At 38.3% G+C, this 24,675-nt stretch overlaps 1 protein-coding gene across 3 annotated transcripts in view; it reads left to right on the top strand.

Moving 5' to 3' along the window:
• CDYL (chromodomain Y like) overlaps window positions 1-24,675 on the top strand; it is a 107,082-nt gene that overhangs the window by 77,552 nt on the left and 4,855 nt on the right. The window contains exons 3-7 of one of the 3 annotated variants that reach the window (XR_004419632.1): window positions 7,203-7,247; window positions 18,344-18,600; window positions 19,196-19,368; window positions 22,325-22,535; window positions 23,390-23,870. Coding sequence is in view for 2 of the 3 variants with exons in the window: in XM_033075301.1 (XP_032931192.1) it covers window positions 7,203-7,247; window positions 18,344-18,600; window positions 19,196-19,368; window positions 22,325-22,535 (686 nt within the window). In the remaining variant the exon portion in view is untranslated. The remainder of the gene's footprint in view (window positions 1-7,202; window positions 7,248-18,343; window positions 18,601-19,195; window positions 19,369-22,324; window positions 22,536-23,389; window positions 23,871-24,675) is intronic. The other 2 variants (XM_033075301.1, XM_033075310.1) reach the window with 2 other exon arrangements.

The raw sequence follows: 24,675 nt of genomic DNA, 5'->3' as shown, positions 1-24,675 counted from the left end.
TTTAGTCTTTTAAGAAGAGGAGGGGCAAAATTCTCAAGCTCCTTGTCTATTATCCAAACTTAGATTACTAGAGAATAAAGGAAAATGTCCATAGCAGGAAGTTCTGCAGTGAGTATTGGGCTTGCATTAGAGGGAATTGTGTGGTAGAAATGTATGGGATGTCAGGAATTCCCATATCCTAAGAATGTCATGTGTTGCTCTGCAGTTTGTTGTCTGAATATCTTTGCTGCCAAAGGTGATGGAGCCCTCACACCACTCCTCACACAACCCTTTGTGCAATGATTTGCAGTGTAGCACAGTTTTGGCCTGTGTATCAGAGAGGTGCTTTTGCTATCATTATGATTTATAATCCATTCAGACTTGGCCACCTTTTAAGTCTTTCTAAAAATGTTTAGCTGTGTGCACACTCAGCAAAACCCTCTAAGTTTTTTATCCATTACATTGCCTGAAGATCGCCTACACTGAGCACAGTCTGGCTTGGAAATGAATGTAACAATGCCTGCAGATGTTTCCTACTAACATGATGCTAATAGCAGAGGAAGCAGTCTCCTTTTCAGCAAACAGATCTCCTCAGCATAGAAATAGATGTCCTTAAAAAAGATATTTTGTTTATATGTTTTGTGGGTGGGTTTTGAAGTGATGAAGGTTTGTAACCAGCTCCTTTTGATATGGGATGGCTGGACCTGGGGCAGCTGAAGCTGTCTCTGGACAGGACACAAAATTGCAGCCAGCTGTGGCTGCCTCTGCTGGCAGACAGCTAAGTGCTGTTTCTGCTTCAGCTCCTTTCCCCTCCACCTCCTTCCTCCTTGATTAGTTTCATCAGCCTTTTTTATCTTTCTCTAACATACCCCTGTGCTTTGCAGTACAGGGTGTCTCTGTGCCCTTGCTGTGCCCTTTCCATGCCTGTCCTGCTGGGAGCCCATCACCATCACCTCCTGCCTGCCAGCCTGGGCCAACAGCTGCAAACTGGCAGAGGGACAGAAACACCACCAGCCCTGGAGCACCCTCCTGCAATTCTTGTTCAAATACTGAACACTCTTGTGGCTCTTGAGGATGTTTCCCTGACAAAGTATTCTTGATTTAGTGGAGGGGAAAAGGAGGAACCTGAAGGCCTCTCAAGAGAGAACTGGCTCTGCTTTAGCTGAGACTCATGGAAAACTAATTTCCCCCTTCCCTCCCCCATATGCTTTGTATATCAGTTAACTTCCAACATTCATGAGTAGCTAGTAACACTGGGCAATGCTGGACAAAACAGGCAGCTGCAGAACCACTATAAGCCAAAAAACTGGGAAAAAATGCCCACAAAAATTAACTATTGTCATCCCACCTCGATAAATGCATTAAGCCACTCTTGAACTGTGTATGTCCACTCTTGCTATTGTTTCGTCGGATAGTCCAGACTCCCCTAATGTCAGGGGAAAAGTGATTTTATCATGGTCCACGCTTAAATGCCAATATATTAAGGGAATCAGACTGGCTTTACTTTTCTGTCTGTAACTCTGACAAATTCTAGTTTAACACCAAGCATTGCAGAAGGTCATATCAGAGAATGATTCCTAGACTTAGCCATAAACTCCCTTGGGCAGTCCAAAAGGTACTGCACAAAGTTTATCCAATAACATCACCCATATTTAATTTAGACAGCGTTTTGGTTGTGTTGAGACTAAGGAGATTAGCAGTTTCCCCTGATGAGTGGCTGTTCTCGTTCCTTACCCTTGAAGAAAAATGGAATTGTCATTTTTAATCTGATCATCTGGAAGTTTCCTCTTACCCCAGGCTATCTTTCTCATCATTATTTTGAAACTGTTAGACGGCTATCATTTCTTGTACCCAGTCATAGATCCAGTCTTCCAGTTTGGAAGTATTTTGCAAATAACGTGTAAACCAAGAGTGGTTTTTACAGCACTGAGATAATTGTAGAAATTATAATTTCAGAGTGGAGAGTGTAATCTGTAGGAGCATTTTTACAAAGACCTTACTACTGTGAGACCCTAAGCTTTATGGCAGAGGTACAGATACATATATTGGAGCTGTGGTTGTGGCTTCCCAGACAAATATTCAGGCATCTCCACAGAGGAGGATTCTTTCCCTCCAGGGTTGATTCAAGGACACAGGGAGAGCTCTCCCCATCATGGCTGAAAGCAGCAATTAGCTGAGAATCCAGTTGCCACTGTCCACAGTTTGCTAATCTGCACCTGATACTGTGCATCCAGGTACCTTTCTTAGTATTCCAGCTTGTTGAAAGGCAACTGCCTTTAGGTAGGGGGGAAAAAAAGGCAGAAGTGTTAGTGTGGTCACATTTGCATCACAGAATGCTAGGAGATAGGGTTGAAAAAGACCTCTGTCGTCTAATTAATCCTCCTTCACCCAACTGCTCTGCAGATGCTGTTGTTGATTCAATCAAACTCTTTTCACATGCAGAGGAGTCCATCAGAGTCACTGAGAAATACCTGTAGCTCTGGGGTTACAGAATGTGCCAGCTAGTAACTGTTGTGTGAGTGTGCAGGAATAAAAGCAAGGAGCTGCAAAATGGAGGTACATTTTCTCTGAGGGTCATCTGGTGGAACAGAAGGTGTTTTAGGCAATGTGATGGAGTCAGAATGCCATCTGCTTTTGTAGATGCCCTCAGGACATCAGAAGTGTTAGTAACTCTAGCTGGTCAAGGAAGTAGTGGAAAAGAGTCTTATGAGCAAATTTTTCATTGAAAATAATGTGCATGTCTCTGGAGATGCTTGGGTTGCTGTAGAATTTTTTTTGTTTGTGAGATCTACAAAATAGGGGGAATTTTTGTTTTCACTGTTTGACTTGAATTTACTTGTTGAAGTGTTTGGTTGTATCACGACATTATAAGGCAGCTCTTGGGCTGCAACACACAGCAGTGGATGTACATTATTTTAAATGGACTGTTCTTCTCTTTCTTTGCTTATGAATCCTGGCTATTTGCTTCGTTGTGTAGTATGGCTGTACAGGGCTGTCAGTGCTAGCTCACTAGAGAGCCTGTGTGGGACAAATGCTTTGGCTTTTGTAGGAGAATCCTACCAGGAGAGGGGGTGTTTTTTAAGGAAAGTAATTGTTACAAGTTGTTGTTTCCTGTTGCTTTGTGACTGCTGACATGTAGTTTTTTAAGTTACCAAAGCAGAGCGAAATCACTGACAGACCCTTTCAAAGGGTGGTCTAGAAACAGCACAGACCTGAATTCAAGTCACTGGTTCCTCTTTACTGCATAAAGAATACGTATTTTCACTTAAATAATTTCTGTCTTTCATCTAACACATGTGGGACTAAAGTTATGATCAATTTTAAATGTAGCATATGGTGCTGAGTTTCTTCTGCTAAAATTTTAACCTTCCTCAAGGAGAATACAGTGAATTAACAGCTGTATTAGTGTTTGCAAATTTTATTGTTTCTTATTTTTGCTATAAGTGACATGAAGACTATGGATTTGTGTTCATACACCAGAAGAATTAAAGCTACAACAGTAACTCCAGTAGTAAATACTAAAATTATATTATGTCTGAATGGATACAGTCAACATTCCTTTTAACAATAGAAATTGCTGCAGAAGTAAAGCTTTGAACAGGCAAGCATAGGATCCTATTTGCAAATTACTGCAATTTATTAAATGCACATCTGACCCTGTTTCGAAGCAGTATTTTTACTTCAGAGCAGTTTGAAAACTGATGCATAGAAAGAGTAAATCTCAAAACAAAAGAACCACCTGTTTTGGTTTGTTGTGCTTCCAGTTTACCCTCGGAGCCAAAATCCATTATTTGCCCACTTCTGCATTTGATTAATTCTTTCTTCATGGTCACCATACTAGGTTTTCATATTTTATAGGGAGCATATATAAGCTAGATGAAAAAGAAGGGGAAATTTTGAACTTTAACCATCCTGAAAGGAAAACAATAGCTTTGCTTCCTGGTTAATATGCACAGTGAAAGACTTACCTAGGGGAGAAGCAGTTGTGAGAGAACCACCCAAGGTGGAACAGTGTGAGTATGTCTCTGGAAACAAAATTATTTGATGGGCTGATAATAATAGAATCATTTAGGTTGGAAAGGGCTTTAAGTTCATCTTTACCTAGCACAGCCGAGTCCACCATTAAGCCGTGTCCCTAAGTACCACATCTGCATGGGCAGTGTATTTTGGCATTTGAAAGGAATGTTTTGCAGTGAAATCTACTATTTACACTAGCTATTAGTTTAGGAATAAAATCTTTCCTAACAGCTTTAGAGTCTATATCCTTTGCACAGTTTTCTGTGTCCTTCAGAAGACTGACAAAGTTGGCAACTAAATAATCCCAAATCGGCTTTTTGAGTACATATTGCACTAATGTGATTCTCAGACATGTCAGGGCACTCTCTAACAACATTTTCTAGGGGCTTACTGGAGCATTTGTTAGACAGATTTGTGAAGCCTCAGCTTGAACTTTAGTCCCTTTTCCTCTCCCTTGTCTACTCTAGCATTTATTGTAGTCAGAACTCTTGCTGCCTGGACCTAGCAGGCAGGGAAATGTGAAGAGGAGGTGATGAATAGTCACACTTCTCTGACTGTTCCTGTTCATGCTTCATCCCACTGCAGACTGTGGCAGCCTCAGCGGATGTAAGGCTTTACCTCCCACTCTACCTCGTCTCTCAGCAGGACATCCTGTTTTCAGTTTCTTTCCTGGGAGAGCTTTTCTGGATCCTTTTTTTTCTCTAGCTAAGCATTGATAAACTACAAATTGATGGCAGTAATGAAATGACAACTCTATTTCTCTTGCAGATACCTGCAAAGGTTTTTCTCATGATTTTTTGGGAGAGTTTAAGGAGTTTACATCTGTTTTCTATAGTGAAAATCAACTAATCAACAGAAGTGGTCTAAATTACAAGTAGAGTTGTGTTTGCAAAAGTAATTCCCAATCATAGTGTATTTTGTAGGCACAGAACTACAGAACTGAAATATTAGAAGATAAATTTGCAGCAGGAAGCAATTTTGAAACGTTAATTGTTATTTGCTAGTCATTAAACTGGAGAAGAATGTGTTGATGTTATCTTTAGACATGGCGCTTTTCACATTACTCTGTTGTCCTGTCCTCTTTCCCCCTACCTCTTCCCGATGAGTTCCTGGTCAGTGGCAGCACATAGCAACAGATCAGGCTGAAAGCTAACCCAGTATACGCTGCAAAAATGTTTGGCTTGTTCCTGCTGTTACATTATTTTTGTCAGTTTTTGTGGAGGTTCTGGCATGTCTTAATTTTTTTATGTCAGTTTATTACTCATTTCTTGACACTTAGTCAGAAGTTGATATTTCTGTCCAAATAATGAGCCTAGAGAAGGAAAACACTAATATTTTTGCCCAGATACTCAGTGGTAGTTGAACTGTATTTAATGTTTCTGGTAAATTTGGCTTAGGATTCCATTGGCCTTACTCAAGACTAGGAAAGGGAAAAACAAAGGAGATAAAAGTACAGGTGATAATTACTTAAACTGGAATTTGGTTGAACTCTGAGTGGTTTAGCAAATGCATCAGTGGATGGAGGGATGATATTAAGGAACCTATCTGCCTTGTGTCTCGGTTAGGCAGTAATACCTGCTATGAGTGACTTGTTTCTGATATGGCAGACTGTACTAGGAAGGAACAGCAGTGAAAGAAAACAAATCTTAATTTTGATGTTATGTAAACTAGATTGATAATTAAGTACCTCACAGTAATTCAGTATGTGCTGCTTGCCCAGGTCACAGGAGTATACTGAGGCTTATAGAAGGGAGTGATCTTCCTGAATTTTTCAACTAAAGACTGACAATCTGCAGCAAGAACAATCAAGCCTAAGGACATACACGCAGCAGACTTCCTCCTTGTTGCAGGAATGAACTTGGTTACTCTATTTGCAGTGTTGGTCTGATATGAGCAAGGATATGATCGCACCTTTTCTTGCTTATAGTCTCTTACCTGATTTTGTGAGGTGAGATGTGGGGTCAGGAGGGGAGTAATCCCTCTTTGGAAAACAAACCCCACGTTAATTTTTCTAGAAATCTCAATAAGCTTACAATTTTTGTTTAAAAATAATTGAAAAGGATGGTTCTACTGCAGCGTTTATCTTTATTGTGATGATTCAAAAGAGCAGCTTAAAAATACTTTGATAGCATTTTAACTGAGCTGTAGGGAGAAATATCTAATGGTAGGGTATCTTTTGTGATGTAGCTGGTGTGGAAAAGTCATCAGCTTACTAAGAAAAGACAAGGTGTTTATGATTGCAAAACACAAATATGTTGATGTAAGACCTAAGTGGAAAACTATAAGCAATAACTTTTGTTCCAGTTAACTGTTAATATTAGGGCAACACATTAGTGATGTGGTGGCATATTCTGCGATCAAATGACGATGCAGAGTTTCTTCTGCCAGCTACAGAGAATGTCCACGGAACATCCTTACACAATAACCCTGAAATCTTTGTTGCGTCAAATTTCCACTCTTAAGTGTCAGTACATTTCAGGATTTTTAGGAAGCAAAATTAATTTTGGTTAGAAAATTTTTAGTTTTAAACATACTTCCAACTTGACAGAACTTTGCTCATTTTCAGTGCTAAGCAAAACAGGGTTGCTGCTGTGATGAGGTTATTATTTTTAAAGACTGAAATTTACATGTAAGTATATATGATATACTTATCAGGGAAGCTTTGATTCATAATTTGTAATGGTATGAAACTGCAAAATATTGGTAAAATATATTCCAAGTAATAAGTGACCTCTTATAAAAAGATGGAATTTCTCTATCGTACCCATTATGGGTTAGAAAGTATTTCTTCTACCTATATCTGAAAGTACATCACTACAAATTTTATTACCCAAGGTACCTTCCAAATTTGCTAGTCTTTCAGCAAGCAAGTCTTTGAGGTATTTCACTTATGATACATTTCCCAGACTATCACATTGTCAGTCAGCAGTCTTGCCATGGTCAATCCTTTTAGTCTGTCATTTGTCGTATATTTTCATACCTATTATAAATATTTTTCTGGTTTCTTATGGCATGCTGGTTTCACCACTAGTATTTTAATTGACTTTGTAGCTTACATTACGTTTCACTTTTGATTTTGGTCTAATTCTCCTCTCTTTTTTTTTTTTCTTTATCACTGGAAAAATAATTTGTGTTTAGCATCTGTAACTATGAGAACTTCAGAGTTTTACTTTGCATTTCTAATACCCGTTCTTTATCTGTTTTAGCATCTCCCTGTATTCTTCCCAGTGTTCTTTACTTCCTATTTTCTTGTAAGTATAGCATATTCTCTTTTTCCCCTCAGTTTCTATTGACCTGTTTAACCATGTGGAGTTAATTGAAGCTACATCTCACTCCTGAAGAAAATAATTCAATTACTGTATTTGTTCAGTTTCGTTTTTACACCCTCTCCTTATGTCTCGGGTATCTTGTTATTTGTCTGAAAAGTATTTAATGCAGTATCTTTTTACATAACACAGCTATCTAAAATTGCACAGCATTCATCTTAGCAGAAATTAAATTTCAATTCCATTCTGTTTGTTTAGTGGTTGGAATCTGACATGAACAGGTGGGTCCCTGGCAGGTTTCAGGAAACAGCCAGTCATGTAATTCATCTATCATTCTGTCTTATCTATGACATGTTTAAATGGTTTCCAAGTTAAAATTGAGCTCACAATTGTGGCTGCTTATGTACTAGTCCCATTGTTTTTGTGTACAAGATCTTTGCTTTACTCAATAGAATTCTTCTGTCTTTTGTGTAGTGAATCCCCTTGATATTTTTGGTTTCTCTGTGTGTTCTTAATAGATTGTTTCCTAAGGCAAGATTTAGTATTGTAGGCATCTACTGTACCTACAAATGAACCACCTCTTAGTAAATAGAAGTCTGAGTACAACTTTATGAACTTCCTGCTGAACATGAGGGCTCAGTACTGGACTTTGGAATTGCAGCAGTGGGAGTTGTAACAACCTGCCCAAACTTCAAATGGAGTTTTCTTTTTTTTCCTTTTCTCTGCTTTTTCAAATTAACAGGTCGTGGATCTTCCATGAATTTGCAGTGATAATATTTTTTAAAATCTATGAATTTGTTCTTGAACTGTGAACGCATCAGTATGACTCCCATGAAAATATGTGCTCCTGCTCACATCACCAAATAGCCAAATAAACCTTACTTTCCTATTGTCAGCTACACAAACTATAAAATTCTGACACCACTACACTCTTTGATTTAAAGTATCAGACATGATGCACTTAGTTCTTGGTTTTTGTGTAGTGACAGCCATTATGGTACCTAACTAAACCTCCCTGGGTTTTCATAGGGTTGATAGTAGTTGCTAAGTCCTGCTCTCTGAGACAGACCTTAACTGGTTTGTCTTTTATGAAACGTGTTTGGAAATTTGTCTTAAACCACGTTGGTTGTTTTCTCTGACACAGATATAACTTCCTAATTTCTTGATATTTTTTTTTTCTTCCTCTTCCAAATTTCAACCTCCTAGTATTAGTCTTTGTAATAATTCAGAGGCTGTGGTTTCATATTTATACATTGGTGCTGCTGAAATAATATGTCCCATTTAAATGTCACCATGCTAGTTGTGTTGCTTCTTTAGCTGTCTCTTCTGTATAGCAATAGTATAATTGTTGGTACATGTATTTTAATCTAGATACTAATAATTTCTGTAAAGAAAAAATCTAGTGCTTCATAAAAGCAGATTCTTGCAGGAAAAAATAGCTTTTGGGTATAGGGACCACCTGTAACTAATAATCCTGGCTTCTGTATTGCTTGCTTTGTAGCCTGAGGGAAGCCACTTTGGCAGCTCTGAACCATTTTCTATGTATGGCAGTATGTGTTAACTACTTAATTAGTGGTTTATGGACTTATCAGTTCAGGTTTTTTGTCTGTGAGATTTTTCCTTTGATAATTTGTTCATAAATATGACAACAGTCAATGAAATAGAAAGCCTAAGGTCTTACACAGATGCTTATTGCTTTCCTCAGCAATATGAAGAGCATGCACCCAAATAGAACCATGTGATCCATCCTGCTGTGTAAGGGCAGCTCACTGCCTCCAGCCCTTCCAGCTGCTGGCTGAGATGCCTTCTCTGTTCATTGCTTTCAGCTGTGGTTTTTTCCCTGTGATTTATCATGGGTTTTTTTTGGAGGGGGGGAAGATGGGGAGATTATTTATTTATTTACCCCTTTGTTGCAAAATTTGATGCAAACTTTTTCTTATGATGGGCATTTTCTCAAGGCTTGTGACCATCATCATAGAATGGTTTGGGGAGGAAGGGACCTTAAAGATCATCCAGTTCCACCCTTCTGCCAGGGGCAGGGACACCTTCTGTTAGGCCACAGTGTTCAAAGCCCCATCCAGCCTGGCCTTGAACACTTCTGGGGTGGGGCATCCACGATTTCTCTGGTCAAACTTTTGCAGGGCTTCTAGATTTGTTTTAGCACATCTGTATCCTTCTTATGCTGTGTGCCATGCTTAAGATCTTTGCTGTCTCTGCAAATCCCAGGTGTGGAGAGCTATACCATTTGTACTGCAGTCAGGACAAAATGATGTGAAGACAAATGCTTCCTGTGTTTTCTCGTAATTGCCTCCAGTGATACAGGAAAAAGCTTATTTGAGGGAGATGTCATATTTTTACCTCATGCAAAGCTTCTGATCTGAATCTTACTCTTGGTAGTCTCCTGCTGTTGGCTTTAGGACTTTTTCTGAGGTTTTCTATTTTATTTTATTGTTCTGGTGGAGTACTTTTTTTATGATGATGATGATGATTATTATTATTAGGGTATTATTGGATATGCTTCACAAGTTGTCCAGTTGAGGCAGGTCCTCATATGTGCTGATCCTAGCTAGTATAGGCAAAAAATAGACAGGAGAGACCAGATTCATCTTCAAAGCATAGGTTGTCACTTACTCCTTTCCATCATGCCTCCTTTAGGCTGCTGCCAGTAGATCAAGTCCTCTGCAACGGTGTAAAAGGCCAGATTTGGCAAGGTGATACTGTTCTGAATTATGTTTTCTGTTTAGAGCATCTGACTATCCAACACCTGTGCATGGGATACCCAAAGATCCTTTTCATCACCCATTCCTCTGAGGCCCCTAAAGCTGTGTTTACGTTTTCCCAAGACCTGTAATCTTCTTTTCACCCTGTTTTCTCCCGCTGGTGCCAATGCCCAGCTCTTGATTTTTTTGCTTCATACCGCTTCAGGCAGCAGAAGTGACCAAGGAGTTGGCAGCTCCCTTGCTTAAGTGCAAGGATCGGGACTAAATACCCAGCACTGCAATGTTTAGTTTTTCACTTGAGGGTTTTGGGAACCTCTTAGAAAAGTCAGAGACTCCTCTTATGCTCTTCCACTTCCCACCCCAGCCAGTTATTTCTTCAAGATCAGTAAGTTCTGTACATTATGTATTGCAGGTTTCTCAAGTATAAAGTGTTGCTGGTGGTGTTGGGCACACAGATGTGTGCCCTTGTCTACTGGAAGATGGCTTCAGGTTCATTTGGCACCTCTTAATGAACCTCTTGTTGAATATCCCACAGGAGGTAAAGACAGCTTCTATGAATAGCAGGCATCAGATAGTGGCTGTAAAGACACGTGTACCTTCTTGAGGTAGATACATAAAAATAGAGGTGCTTTTTTTTCAGCAGAGATGCTCACTCCAGCACTCTGATCTCAGTATTCCCTGAAAAGTTTAACACATGTACACGAGTGTCTTGAACCACTGAAAGTCCTAAGCCTCCCCTGTCTCCTGTTTTTCTGCGTTGAAATGTCAAATGGTTTTGGGAGCATTTTTGAATGGAGCTCTTGCAAACTCTAGTATTGAAAGCCTTGTCTGTGTGATAAGAATGAACCTGTCAATTACTATTCACATTTGTTTTCAAAAATAAGGTAAATCAAAGTATTCTGCCAATATAGTGCTATACCCATCTATTTAAATTTCGTTCATAATCTAGCTAAGATATTTTAGAATGTTTTAATGTCCTTACAAGCATGATATAATGTGTACCTACAGCATGTATATGTTTGTGTCTATAGTTGAAACTACTGGGATGTCTTTTGGCAGTATCTGTTCTAAATGAGCTTTGCATTAGGACACTGTTATCCCACAAAAAGAGAACCATTTTTCACATCACTCAGGGGATTGGATTAAATTGCGGTGAAGTGCTCTTAATATAGAATGTCTTCACCTTAGGAGTTAGTGTAAAATAGCTGGGTGTACTTCAAGTTTAAACCTTAGCCTATTTTGCAATAGCTTCCCTCTGTAGATGAGCCCCGAGAGATGTCCTTGCTTAACTCTCAAATTTTAGAGCGTTTTGAATAAATGCTGTGATACCATAACCCGCAGCTCCAAAAATATCAAGATAGAAGAGTTTTCCCTTATGAAATATTCCTAGTATTAAAAGACCTCAAAGAGGAGTCTGTAACCTGGGAAAGGCTTTTTTTATTTGACTTATTTGTTGGAAAAAAAAAATAAATGAAAGTAACTCTTTGCTTCCCACATGAAATACTTTGGTGCCTGCTACTGTGAAATATGGCTGGGATTTCTTGGCTGGATTAATACTGGGGGCACTTAGGAATTTTTATATGTATTTTTTCCTTACAGCCATCTAAAATGGTGAGAACAGTCATGTGCACTATTTTCTACTTGTCAGAAGGATCTTGACTACAGATTCAGTAGAAGACAAATCACTCCAAGACCAGGCTAAAAAAACTGCAGTGGAAGGGGAATGGAGAACAGTTCTAATTTATCTTTATGCATGGTAAAGGCAAAGAAGATTTTGCTACCTGAGGAGTATTTGTTTCTCTATTTTTGGTGAAATAATAAGAATGGAGATGTATTTGGAAAACATTTTGGTGTTAGGAGGGGGACATTTTCTTTCCACTGTGAAACTGTAGAAAGTTTACTTAATACATTTTGCATAAAAATGCACAGTTCCTCTTCAAAGGCAGTAAAACTTACTCATACGCCTTAAAAGATATGTTGCAAATTTATCTATTATTAATTTTATCCTTGTTGGTTTTGTGAGCATGGTCTTAGCGAATCTTAGATCTAGTGTTTTGTTATTCCCATTTTTTCAACCTGTATATTTTTTTTTTTTAAATGTCCACTTATACAATATAAAACAGGCTAAGGTAAACCTATTTAACTCAAGGATGAAGAAATGCCATTTTCTCTTGTATTGGTTGCCCGCTTCCAGTAATAGAATTTTATGTTCTGATTAGTTGCATTTTTGGTTGGCATTATGAATTTATCTTCACATGGATGCTTATGCTCTGAAAAGGAAGAACATTCAAAAGCAAAAATAATTAATAGCCTATAACCTACTAAAGTTTAATACGACCAGTAATGTTGCTCTATTCCTAACAGTATTAAAATAACCTATAAATATATTTGATGCTCTGAGTAATCTAAGAAATGGAGGAAACTATCTACACAAGGGGGGGTAAGGCTGCTGTATGCAATATTGCTCTAAATGTGACACAGCAACCAAGATTAAAGCTAGTGTAAGATGGAAAAACTTCAAAAGTTGAGTTGAGAAATATTACTGAGCCACGTGTGTTTCTCTTCTCATATAAATTTTTATCCACAACAGCAGTGTTCTGTATGAAATGTAGGTTTAAGAGGAGCAGTATTTCCAAGTGACATTTGCAATTAACTCATATACAAAATATATGGAAATGAGTAGTAATTAAACAGCATGAGAAAAGGACTTTTTAGCAGTTGAAGGTAGACATTGACAATCAAACCTGCCAGCCACTGCACAACTGCTTGCTGCTGAGTTGTAGTTTCCTGTTGCTGATGTTCCACCAGTTCTATCCTAATTTGCCAGTTCACCTGTTCTTAAAACCCTACAGTCCTTGTATTGAAACGTGAGGTATTTGTAAAAACAACAGAAGGTGGCTGAAGAACATCTAATGGTTCCCTGTGTAACTATTTCCTTGAAAGAGAATCAAAACTGCTTAACTGTATTTAGCAAGGATAATGTTACAGCACACAAACAGTCCCTCCCTTCTCACAGTAAGAGTTTTGAGGAGGGTATCAGCAGCAGGGTATTGCAGTGATTGTCAGCCTATAATTTGAAGTATTGTCCTTTGCCCACCCCTTCTCCTTCAAGGCATCTTTGGGGATGCCGGTTCTGATGTTGGCGTGTGCACAACTTATTACTGATTGCACTGTTGGTTTGTGCCCTGTATCGATGGAACATCATATTCTGGAACTAATTAACTGAAGTTGCATCTTCCTTACATAAGTGACCGGCACATTCTGAATGCTCTTTCAGAAACACCGAGCAAATCATCATTTTAGGTGAAAAGTACAATAAATTGAGACTTCCTTTCCTTGCAAATATTTATTGTGATGTTTCAAAGTAAAGTGGAACTTTTGTTTGAGTCAAAAATATAAGTGCTATTAAATATGCATACTCAGACAAAAAATAGGCACATACATGGGAGGTTTAGAACCCTCATTTTTAGTTTCTCTAGTCTGTGCCAATACACTGCAATTCTAAGATATTTTCTGTGTAATTGCTGAAGAAGAAGTGGAAAAAATACTGGAATCTCTTCTGTATAATGTTTGCATTGTGGTATCACTGTCTGGAATTCCTGTCTCCTGTGAAGTATTTGATGTAGTGCAGAGTTAAGACTGGAAAAGCTTAACAGTGTTTACAGTAAGACATTGCTAATACATATGAACATGTAACAAAACACCTCTGTTTGTAGGCAAAAAATTAAATGTGAAGCAACCAGCACTGCACAACTAATGTTGAACTTTTGTGGATTATATATGCAGGGTACAATGAAGAAGTAAAAGAACAGAGAGGACTTAGGGAAAAAATGGGACTGACTTCTAGCGCCGGATTTTGATATCTTTTTTTGTTGAAAATTCAGGTTTTTACCAATCAGTTTTCCGGAACATATTGTTCCCTGTTTGGTACTTGAGTTGTAATCAGTTAGTTGCAGTTTTACTTTTGCAGTTAACACTTTAGGACGTTGCTGCTGGTGGTGTTTGTTCATTTGCTTATTTTCAAGTGGGATGCTTCTCATTAACCCCTTCATCACTTAGTGTAGGAAAGGACATAAATGATGCCAGGAGGGTACAGGAGAGACATGGGAGTTCCCAAAGCTCCTTGTGAACATGTCAGGCTCCTCTGAAAATACTGAGTGATTTCATGATTAAGATGAGAGCTGACTTTCAGTACAGATGAATGCCAGGCATTGAAGAGGGGACAAACACAGAACAGTGACTGGTTCCTGGCTGTGTGTTGCTGCTCAGGGAAAGGGCATTGGGTTTGTTTTGGATAGTTTTCTGCAAGCATCTGTTTGGTGGCAGTTTAAAAAAATAAAAAACAAAACCCATACTGAATTTGTATCCCATTTTGGGCTCTGTTCCAAGAGTTAGTAGAAGAGGAAGAAGAATGGCAGGCTTGGACTGGCTTCTGGAAGAAGAAAAGGGAAATAAGATTGGGACTAGTCAATCTGGAGAAGGACTGTGATGAAAGGAATGAATAAAGTCAACATGTATGTTCCAGAGCTTGCTGCCAAGAGATTCTTTGGAAGACAAACTCATACTGGTTTCAAAAGTAAATTGGACAATCCCATGGAGAAGAAAACTTTAATTACATGGGGTTTGGTGCAGCCTGTGATTCTGGGCGTGCGGATTTTAGTAATTGCTGAGTTTCTGATGGCTGGAGTTAAAGAAAATGCTCAGACAGTATTGTTCACACCTCTCATGTTCTTGTGCATGTTCCTTAGTATCTATGCTAAGCTTTCAGAGCCAGCATATTCTGTCAGTCAAACCTTGAATTAAGAGCACCAACACATATGTACCCAAAAAGAAGGGTGTAAAAGAAGCTTGGCTGGTTTTAGACCATCTCTTTGGATGTATCCCCAGTATTGTTGCAGGGAGGAGAGTATTTGTATTCAAGGTTTGATATGTAAGCTAAACTGAACTTCTCAGTAGTAGAGAGGTGTGAATATGTTAGAGAGCTGCTTGGGATTTTAATTTTGGATTGTTGTGAAGTGAATGTAACTTGTGTTTTGAACAAAAACCGCTTTGTTCTGCTTCTTTCCCAAATCCAGTATTTTGTGTCTGTCTTCCTTTGGATAAGACCAGTTCCTTTCTTATCTGCGGCTCGTGGCTTTAGGATTTTTTTCCCCTCCAAGGGCAGTTGCATGAAATTGCTGACTGTTACCAGGTTGTGGTCAGCAGCTGCAAAACAAAGTACTCCTCTTAACTTTCTTTTGCATCTGTATAGTGAAGCTTTGGCTTTGTCCAGTAGTAGTACTGTCTTCAGCTCTGAGATCACATTGTTAACAATTTGCGGGTGGAAAAGTTTTTATATAACTATAAACTATATTGTTTACACCTTAAGCAAACAGTTCTTCATTACTTGACAATATCCAGGGTAAATTGCCTGTTTTTTCCAAGTCCTTACTTACTTTTGGAAGCTCAGTTTGAAAGAAGAGGGCTGTGGTGTTTTATATCTTTTTTTATGCTATCTCCATTAATGTCTTAAAATGCAGAACTGCTTTTGGTTTATTACAAAACTCTATTTTAAAAATAGTAAAATATAACTGTAATTATCCTGAAGATAAGTAACCTTAATGTAAGGTTTTCATGTGAGGAAATCTCTGGCAATACAGTTAACTCTCAATTGGACTTTTTTTATTTTCATCCCTGTTTGTTGTACCATATGTTCAAGAATGAGCAGCAAAACCACCTTTGCCTGTATACTTTCAAAATGAAATCCTGCTTTATGTCTCTGAGTTGTCCCTTTGCTTCCAAGGACCAAATGCCAAGAGAAAGAGTACTGTCAGTTATACAAGGTCCCAAACTTCCTCAGTAATAACAAACATGGTTTAACCCTTTTGGTGCCATATTCTGATCTGTACCAACTGACAGAGTCTCCCTGGGCGGAATTACGGTTTCTAAAGCTGACAGATTTTTTTTTATTGCAGTCTAAATGTCCTAGAACTGCGTTTACATGATTGGAAAGATGAGACTTCTTCCTCTGAACTGCAACTGTGCTTTGCTTGTGGTTTGAAACTCCCAACTATTGATAAGTGTAGACAGGGTTTATACAAAAAATCAGGAGGTCTCTTGCCAGTTCAATAAGCATGAAAATTGGCCTGTGGTGTTTAAATCTTGATCTCTCTTGCCAGAAGTTTTGTCTCTCAAAGTATATAATCATTGTATCTTGCATCTCAAAAATAGTTTTCTGGTATTTGGGTGTATCTTTGGAAGAATGAATAGTGGGAAAATACAGGCTCAAAGGTCTTGCACAAGTTTACTGACTCCTTGTTTTGGCCTAGTCTAGTCTGTACTGCTCTCCTAGTTCTCCACATTTTTTCACTATGGCTAGGACAAAAGACATAAAAAACTTTGATCAGGGTTTAAAAATCAGAGGTGATTTCAGTTGTTTTAATTTACATTTCCTATGGAAAACCAAGCCAGTGATACCATTTCATTTTGTGTTCATAATGAAATACGGGGCAACATCGGTGTTTCTGCAAATTCCCTTTCAAGAGAAGTCTTTTAAAGGAATGTAATTGCCATAATATGGTTTACAAGGGAAAAATTTGAAAGCATTCTTCATCAGCTTCATATTTAATATACACCAAATTTTTGTTTATTCTGCTAAAATAAAAAAAAGAAATTTTATAAGCCATGGAAAATTTGGGAGTAAATGTGAAATTTTTGTGACAATACAAAATACTAATTTTCCATTTCTTTTTGTTCATCTCTGTATCTAAAACTGTTCAAAAACTGAATCCAGTTTTACTCTTCACTTTAAACTAAAAAATTCTTAGCTGTCTTTTAACTTCTTCAGAAAAAAGTGAGATGGTGAGAGGTTTAAATCACTAATACAACAAGACAGACCTTAAAAGGTAGAATAAAATCTTATTACTGCATAGGTCCTTAAATAGACAACTTGCCTATTTAATCATAAAGTATTTATAATAAAATATTTATTTTAAAATATTAGATATAAAAAAACTTCATTTATATCCAGAGACAGCTTCTGCAATATAATTAGGAAAATGTATAATGTTCTAAATTTTTATTAAATTTAGTCTCTTGCTGTCTCTCTCATACTTCGTATGAGTCAAGGTAAGCAGCACTTGAATACAGTGGAAATAGCAAGATATTGGACATTCCAGTTACTTGAGTGAGCCTCTTTAATGTCTTCATTGGACCCTCAAGTGTTTGAAGTATGTTGTAGTTAAAAGAAAGTTTGAAAGATTTAACTTTAAAATGTAACTTCTTCAGAAAGATAATGACAAATTACCCTAACATTTAATTAATAACTTACTTATACATGCTTGAACTCTACTTCTGAAGACATTGTATGCGTGATGTTCTGAAGTACCTGTTAGTGAGATAAGGGCAGTGGCTTTCCAGAAGATTTTAGTCTCAGTGCTCAGTTTTCAGGAAAAGTCTTTCAAACCTTTACTGTCTTGGACTCTAACACACTTTCCCTATATTTTTAACCCCTCTGTCCTATGCACACTCCATTACTTTAGAATGACAAATTCTGTGGAGATTTTGCATGGAGACATAAACATACAGAGGCATTATAAATCCAATATATTCTCTTATTTTCTCTATTTGGTATTATGTTTCTAATGTGGACTACAAAAAAACCTGTCTGTTCTGTGCCATGAGTTTACTCACATGCCTTCAAAATCTCTCTGTGTAAGGGATTGGGAACAAGACCAGCAAGACTTAATTGTCTATTTACCAATTCCAATAGCAAAAAATGTTTAACCATGAGAAAGATCTCATTGTCTATGAATCCATTCAAATATCCATCACTACATGGGTCTTGCGCTCCTCTCAAAGAAGTATGGTCTACCTTTCTTCATTTCCATTTTTCTTTAAAGATTATTATGCTTTATATGATCTTGTCAATCAAGTTTTTTATTTGGTTTATTCTAAATGTCTTTTTCTTTGTAATACCTTCTGATGTTTGAAACAAAAGGCTTTTGCTTTCTCTTAGCAATGTTGATGCTGTTAAATGACTTCAAAATGTTGGAAAGGGAGAAAGCAGACCATTAACCTACTGAAGTGTAATAATATCAAGAGCATTAAATACACCTTTCTCCCCTTCTAAAAATAAGTGTATGGCAATTGGTCTGTTTGGCTTATACTAATTGTATATTTTCAAAACGGTAAAATTAATTTCTTGAATCCCTCTGTCACTTCAATTTTGTTCTGTGCACAGTGTCTCTTTCAATAACTTCCAGGAGACTGAGTTTCATGTTTGCTGTGTGTTTTTAATGAGTTGCATCTATTCATGCTAATAGGGATTTTGAGATGCGTGAGCTACTGGAATGTAATTTTACTTGTTTATACTATTTCCAGGTACACCCACCTTTATGGAAGCATTAGCAGCCAATGGTACAACCAACATCCAGACGTCTGTAACAGGAGTGACAGCCAGCAAACGGAAGTTTATTGATGACAGGAGAGATCAACCCTTTGATAAAAGGCTACGTTTCAGCGTGAGACAAACGGAGAGCGCGTACCGCTACAGAGACATTGTTGTCAGGAAACAAGATGGATTCACACACATTTTGCTATCAACAAAATCATCTGAAAATAATTCATTAAATCCAGAGGTCAGAACAATTCTCATTTGGGGAGGGGAGGGGAATTTGAAGTGCATGCCTCATTTCTGCTTGTTATTCAGGCACAAACATACACAAAACATGATACAGGTTCTCACTTGCAAGATGTTATATGTACAGTTGACTTTATGTGTAATTCATTTGCATTTAAAAAACTGTTACCTGACCATGTTGATGTGTACTATCTTTTATAAGATGTGTGGTGATTTACAAAGTGCAACTGGAAAAAAGATTTAGCCTCAATTAAGGTTCTTTGTTTTTCTATGCTGGTTGCATATGCCATCTGCTGTCCAAATTGCAGAAATGCTGAATGAATGCTTTAGTTACAGGTAACATCTAATAGATCTTTCCTTAATGATTTAATTATCTTTGTCTAATTACATTTTTGAAATGCAAATCTTCTAATACATTAACTTCCCTTTTTTGGATAATGAAGAAAGTTAACTTTTCTAATAAGGTGGTTGAGTGGATCCTGAGGAAAAATTAAAGATATTGAAGGGTCTCATAGGGGGAGGAAGGGAAGAGAACAACATGCTACTTTGTAGTGATGGATTAAAATTATTCTTACGAAATTTTTATTTTTCAGGTAATGAAGGAAGTCCAAAGTGCACTGAACACAGCAGCTGCAGATGACAGTAAACTTGTGCTGTTCAGTGCAGTTGGTAGCATTTTCTGCTGTGGTCTTGATTTTATTTATTTTATACGACGTTTAACGGATGATAGAAAGAAGGAAAGCACTAAGATGGCAGAAGCTATTAGGTATGTATGACTATCTTCAGTCATCTGATGGGTGCTCTTCATCATATGGCCTGGCTTGTTGTTTTATCTTTATTTGAAAACCTTCTAATTCAAAAAGATCTCAGACATTCACCTGTTACATTATAGCGTGCAGCACATCTTTATGCTCTCTGTCCTTTTCTATTTGGGTGGTCATTTTATGCTTTTTTTAATTTAACTATGAAAACTGTGAGTATTGTTATACTCCTCCAGTTAAAACCAGTATTAAAATACTTCAGTAGCCATAGGAGTTCAGGAAAACAAATGTAATACACCACAATTCAAAATGTGTATTGAATGAGTAAATTTATATAGTGCATTCAAGGAGTGGAATGATGGATATTTTAGAAGAATAGATTAATTCTGGTGATCATCATCCCAATGCTAGGTAGCAAACCTAGCATTGAAACAGAATGAGCTGAGGTACTACCAAGTAGAAGAAAATATATGGAAAAAAAGTATGAATCTTGGAGACTCATTTTAACAATACAAACAAGTACATTTAGGCACTGTTTTTAAGATCCTGGTCTCTTGCATTCTTCCAGAGTATCTATATTCTTTCAGAGCTCTTCTTCTGTTGCTATTATCAATGCCATGTTTCTAAAAAAAGGCCAACGATATGTAAAGCCTGTTTCATTGGAGGTACAGTTGGTTTGTAAAGATGATTATAGTTATTTTTATCAAAGGAAATTATTCAGTCACTTCATGTAAAAGTTGCTTATGCAGTGACTTCAGATGTGGCCAGAAGCTCTTAGCACTGAGCTTCTATCACTATTTTAATTTGGGCACTTCCAGAAACCTTTTTTTTTCACCTAATATTCATTGTTAATAAAATGGGCAAAGGTGACTTAAAAGACTTATGGACACACATCCTCCCTTTCAAATAAGATATTTTTCATATATATACTAGAGATGGTCCTCTCTGGGATATTCAGACATGATTAAAATTATCTTAAGTCTCTGGATAGGATGTTTATGTGATGACTTGCATGAGATGATTCCAGGTCTGGATTTGATTTTTTGCATTTAGCTATTTCAGCTCGCTAGAATGAGTTAAGAAAGAGTGTGATAACCTTTAGTGCTGAATGCAATATAGTAAAATTGTCCTGTTTTGCAGAAATACAAAAACATGTAACACAGATGGGAGCAGACTTTAAAATTGCCTATGTATGTATTCATACACACATGACTGGTTTGTCCTAAGAAGCTTTTGGAGGCATTATTGTTTGAGAACAGAGAAGCATCCATATTTTTGTGGGTGCTGCAATGAATTGTCATTTTTTGTCGGTGAGGATGAAAATATGTTTGTGTCTTCGAATAGCATAGTACCCAGAGCATTATTACCAACCAAAAGAAGGGAGATGAGATGGGGAAGTTCACAGGTGTGTGATATGGGATAATAGAGCTCTACTATTTATGTTCATAATTTTAAAAAGCAGATTTATTTGTTAAGAAAAGGTCCCCAAGGAAGATCAGTAATGTTTTGCCCATCTTCGTTTATACCTTATTACTGTCACTTAAAAACACAGGCAAATACCTTATGCCAATACCATACATAAACATAGTAAGGACAAGCAGGGCCATACCACAGTTGTAGTACCCAGAGGCGAGGAAAGGCTGCAGCCGTATCTGACAGCTGTGGGACTCATGAATGTGCCAAAGTGCTGTACCAGCTGGTGCTTGTAGAGGGGTGTTAAATCTGCACCTGCTCAACTGCTGTGATGTGTTGGGCTGGGAGCAGTGCTAGGCTTTTACAGAATCAGAAAATGCTTGAGATTGGGAGGGACATCTGCAGGTCGTCTTGTTTAACCTGCTCAAGCAAGGTCACCTAGAGCAGGTTGACCAGGACATTTCCTGGGGTTTTTTAAATCTCTCAAGACTGAGAGTCCACAACCTTGTTGGCTGCCTGTTTGGTCACCCTCACAGTAAGAAAGTGTTTCCTGCTGTTCAGAGGAAACCTCCCATGTTTCAGTTTGTGCCCACTGCCCCAATGGGCACCACTGAAAGGAGCCTGGCTTTGTCTTTCTTTGCATCTCCTTTCAGGTACTGTTACACATTGATGACATTCCCCTGAGCCTTCTCTTCTCCAGGCTGAACAGGCTCAGCTCACTCAGTCCCTGGGTCACCTTGCTGGCCCTCTGGACCACCTAGAGTCTCCCTTTCACTGAGAAGTCCATAATGACACTAGGGCTGAGCAGAGGGGCAGGATCAACTCCTGCAACCTCCAGACAACATTCCTCCTAAAGCAGTGCAGGAAACCACTTGAACAGTGCTGGCTCAAGTTCAACTTGGTATCCACCAAATAGCTAAATTTCTGCCAATCTGCTTTCTAGTTTGTCTTCCTGTACGCATTGATGCCTGGGGTTGTTGCTCCCCAGGCACAGTGCTTTGCACTTCCCTTGTTGAGCTTTAGGAGGTTCCTGTCAGCTCATTTCTCCAACCTGTCAAGGTCCCTCTGGATGGCAGCACAATCCTCTGGTGTATCAGCCTGGTTTTGTATCCTGAGCAAACTTGCTGAGGATACACTCTGTCCCATCAACCAAATCATCAGTGAAGCTGTTGAACAGTGCTGGACCCATCACTACCCCATAGGGTGCAACACTTAGATCACTGGCCTGTGCCATGAATCACCACCCACTGGGCCAGCCATTCTGACATTTTTCAGTCCACCTCACTGTCTGCTCATCCAGCTCATACATCAGCAGCTTGACTATGAAACTTAGGAGAGACAGTGCTGAAATCCTCACTCTGAGCTCTGTGTAGACAATATCCACCTCTCTCCCTTCATCCACTGAATAGCCACCTCGTTGTGGAAGGTTAGCAGGTTGGGTTTGAAAGTGATGTTACTGTGGAGATTTATTATTACGGAGTTTTCAAGGGCTGGTATATTTTACACTCTTGATATATGTAGTGAGTGCATGTTTCTGTTTCTCTTCAGGAATTTTGTGAATACTTTTATTCAGTTTAAGAAGCCTATCATTGTAGCAGTAAATGGCCCAGCCATTGGACTTGGAGCATCTATATTGCCTCTATGTGACGTGGTTTGGGCCAACGAGAAGGCCTGGTTTCAGACACCATACACTACTTTTGGACAAAGTCCAGATGGATGTTCATCCCTTACATTCCCTCGGATAATGGGCCTGGCTTCTGTAAGTAGCTTGCAGGATAGGGGCTGACAGCTTCACAATTCAGTTGGGATAATTTATCCAGTGTGATTTCAAGATGTTTTTCCTTCCTGTGTTGTCTTAATTTTTTTTTTTTTTCTCATGAAAACCTTTCATGAGAAGCCACCCTTTATAGCTTTACTGCTCCATGCTCTTACAACTTACTCTTCACCTGCATGCACGGAACGGAAAGCAGGCATGGGACTTAATCCCACCTTTGACCCTGATGGTGTCAGAAGGGTCATGTCCTGTGTAGCAGGACACACCTGCCCTGCTACTGCCTCGTGGGGAGCAGCCACGGGTGTCTTGCATTCAGCACAGCACCAGTGTGGCACTCAGTGTCACTGCACAGGAGCAGTCTTATGCCACTATGCAAAATAACTATTTCAGCTTCCATGCACTCCTTACAAAAAGCTATTTAAGAATTTCTTACCTTCGTTATTTTCATGTTGCTGAGTGTTTTTTCCTGCTGTGTTCTTTGAAAACTTAGACCTATGTCCCATTGCAATTTGGACAGTATGAAACAAGTGCTTATGGCTACTCTTGTTTTCCAAAATTGCTTTATTATAAAAGCCATTTTTTCCCTGTAGGTATTTATTGATTTTAAAATATTCATTTCAGTGTATTAAAACACCAGTTTTAAAAGATCTAATAGCTAATTGTGTCATATTTGGATTTAGTTATTAGAAGAGAACAGAAAAGGTAACTGAAATAGATTAACAGTTATAAGAGTGTCTTTAATATCCTAGCATGTTTCAAACTACTGATTGTTCCTTTCCCTTTTTATTTGGCCATCCATCCATTCATCCATCCATTCCATCCATCCTTGTCCTTTAAAGACTTGTGGTCGTTACTTTTCATTTCTTTAGAAGTTGTACAAAATACAAAAGAAGCTCTTCCCTAGTGTACTCTTTCATGTGTGTTTGTGAATGCTCTCATTCTTAAATATAAAATCTAAATTGAAAGTTTCCAGTGGCAACAATTCCATAATGATCAGTGCAAAAAGGGGAAAAAAATCCACTGTTGCTGTACTATCCGTGACTCTCTGCAGCATTGCAGTGTCTCTATGGGACAAAGCTGAACTTTACTGAGCACTTTTCATGAAATACGTTCAGAATCCATACTGAAGACTTTGATAAAGAAGCATGCTTTTTGTCTGTAAAAGAGAGAGAGAGAGAAGTCAGCATCAAGATGTTGAGTGAAATGCAAAACATTTAGGGGAAAAAAATACATGAAACAAAGAATTAAGGCCTCTGTATGCATCATAACATTTTATACAAATGTATCAATTCAGCAGGAGTAGTGCCACCCCTAACTCTTGTAAGTCAGTCTTACAGTGCAGTGTTGTTAGCTGCAGCTATGTAAAAATGTTCTATTGCAAAATGGCTGGAAATATCTTCCATGTGGGGTCAATCACCTTCTGTGGATGAGCAGGTCTGTCATGGATGGGGGGGAGGAGAGGGTGGTTCAGACATTTTTCAGCCATGGGTTTATCACAGGAAATTTGAAGCCCAAACCTTAGGATTCAAAACTGATACCATCTTGGAATTACCAAGAATTATAGAAGTATCCCTGAACTTGGCTTTTGAGTTTTGAAAATAATCTGCAATAGATATTAAGGTGGTGTCTTTATGGGGAGGTGTTATGTGTCTGCCATGGAATTCTTGCTCGGGTTGTTTGGTCCTAGATATAAAGCCCAGGAGCTGTGTTATCACACACTGGGTCTCTCCTGATCATAGTGTAGGAGAGCTGAGGTGCTCCCTGGTGCCTGTGGCCTTACACAGAAGGACCCTGGTGAGCCTCAAAACCCTCACTGGAAAAGAGTCCAGAAGTCCAAGTGAAGTTCTTCTGTGGAAGGAGACGTTTGCTACTCAGAGCAGAAAATGAAGGTTGCTAATGAGAATCTTAGTGAAATATTTTTATCATACTCATTTCTATTGCTGTAGTATATTTTTTGGAGGGCAACTACCAAGTGAGTTAACTTTTACAGTAGGTACAAGGCATGATTATGATTAAAGCTTGTTTAGCAGTTGGTCTCCAGCAGATGTTGTGTATAGATCAAAAGTGAAGATACCAGAGCAAGACATTTCCCTTCAAAACCTATCAAGTGAGAACATCAGTAGGA

The sequence above is a fragment of the Catharus ustulatus genome, chromosome 1, assembly GCF_009819885.2.
Source record: "Catharus ustulatus isolate bCatUst1 chromosome 1, bCatUst1.pri.v2, whole genome shotgun sequence".
Lineage (NCBI taxonomy): Eukaryota > Metazoa > Chordata > Aves > Passeriformes > Turdidae > Catharus > Catharus ustulatus.
Note: the sequence above shows the minus strand (reverse complement) of the source record. Positions and strands in the feature narration are given on the sequence as shown.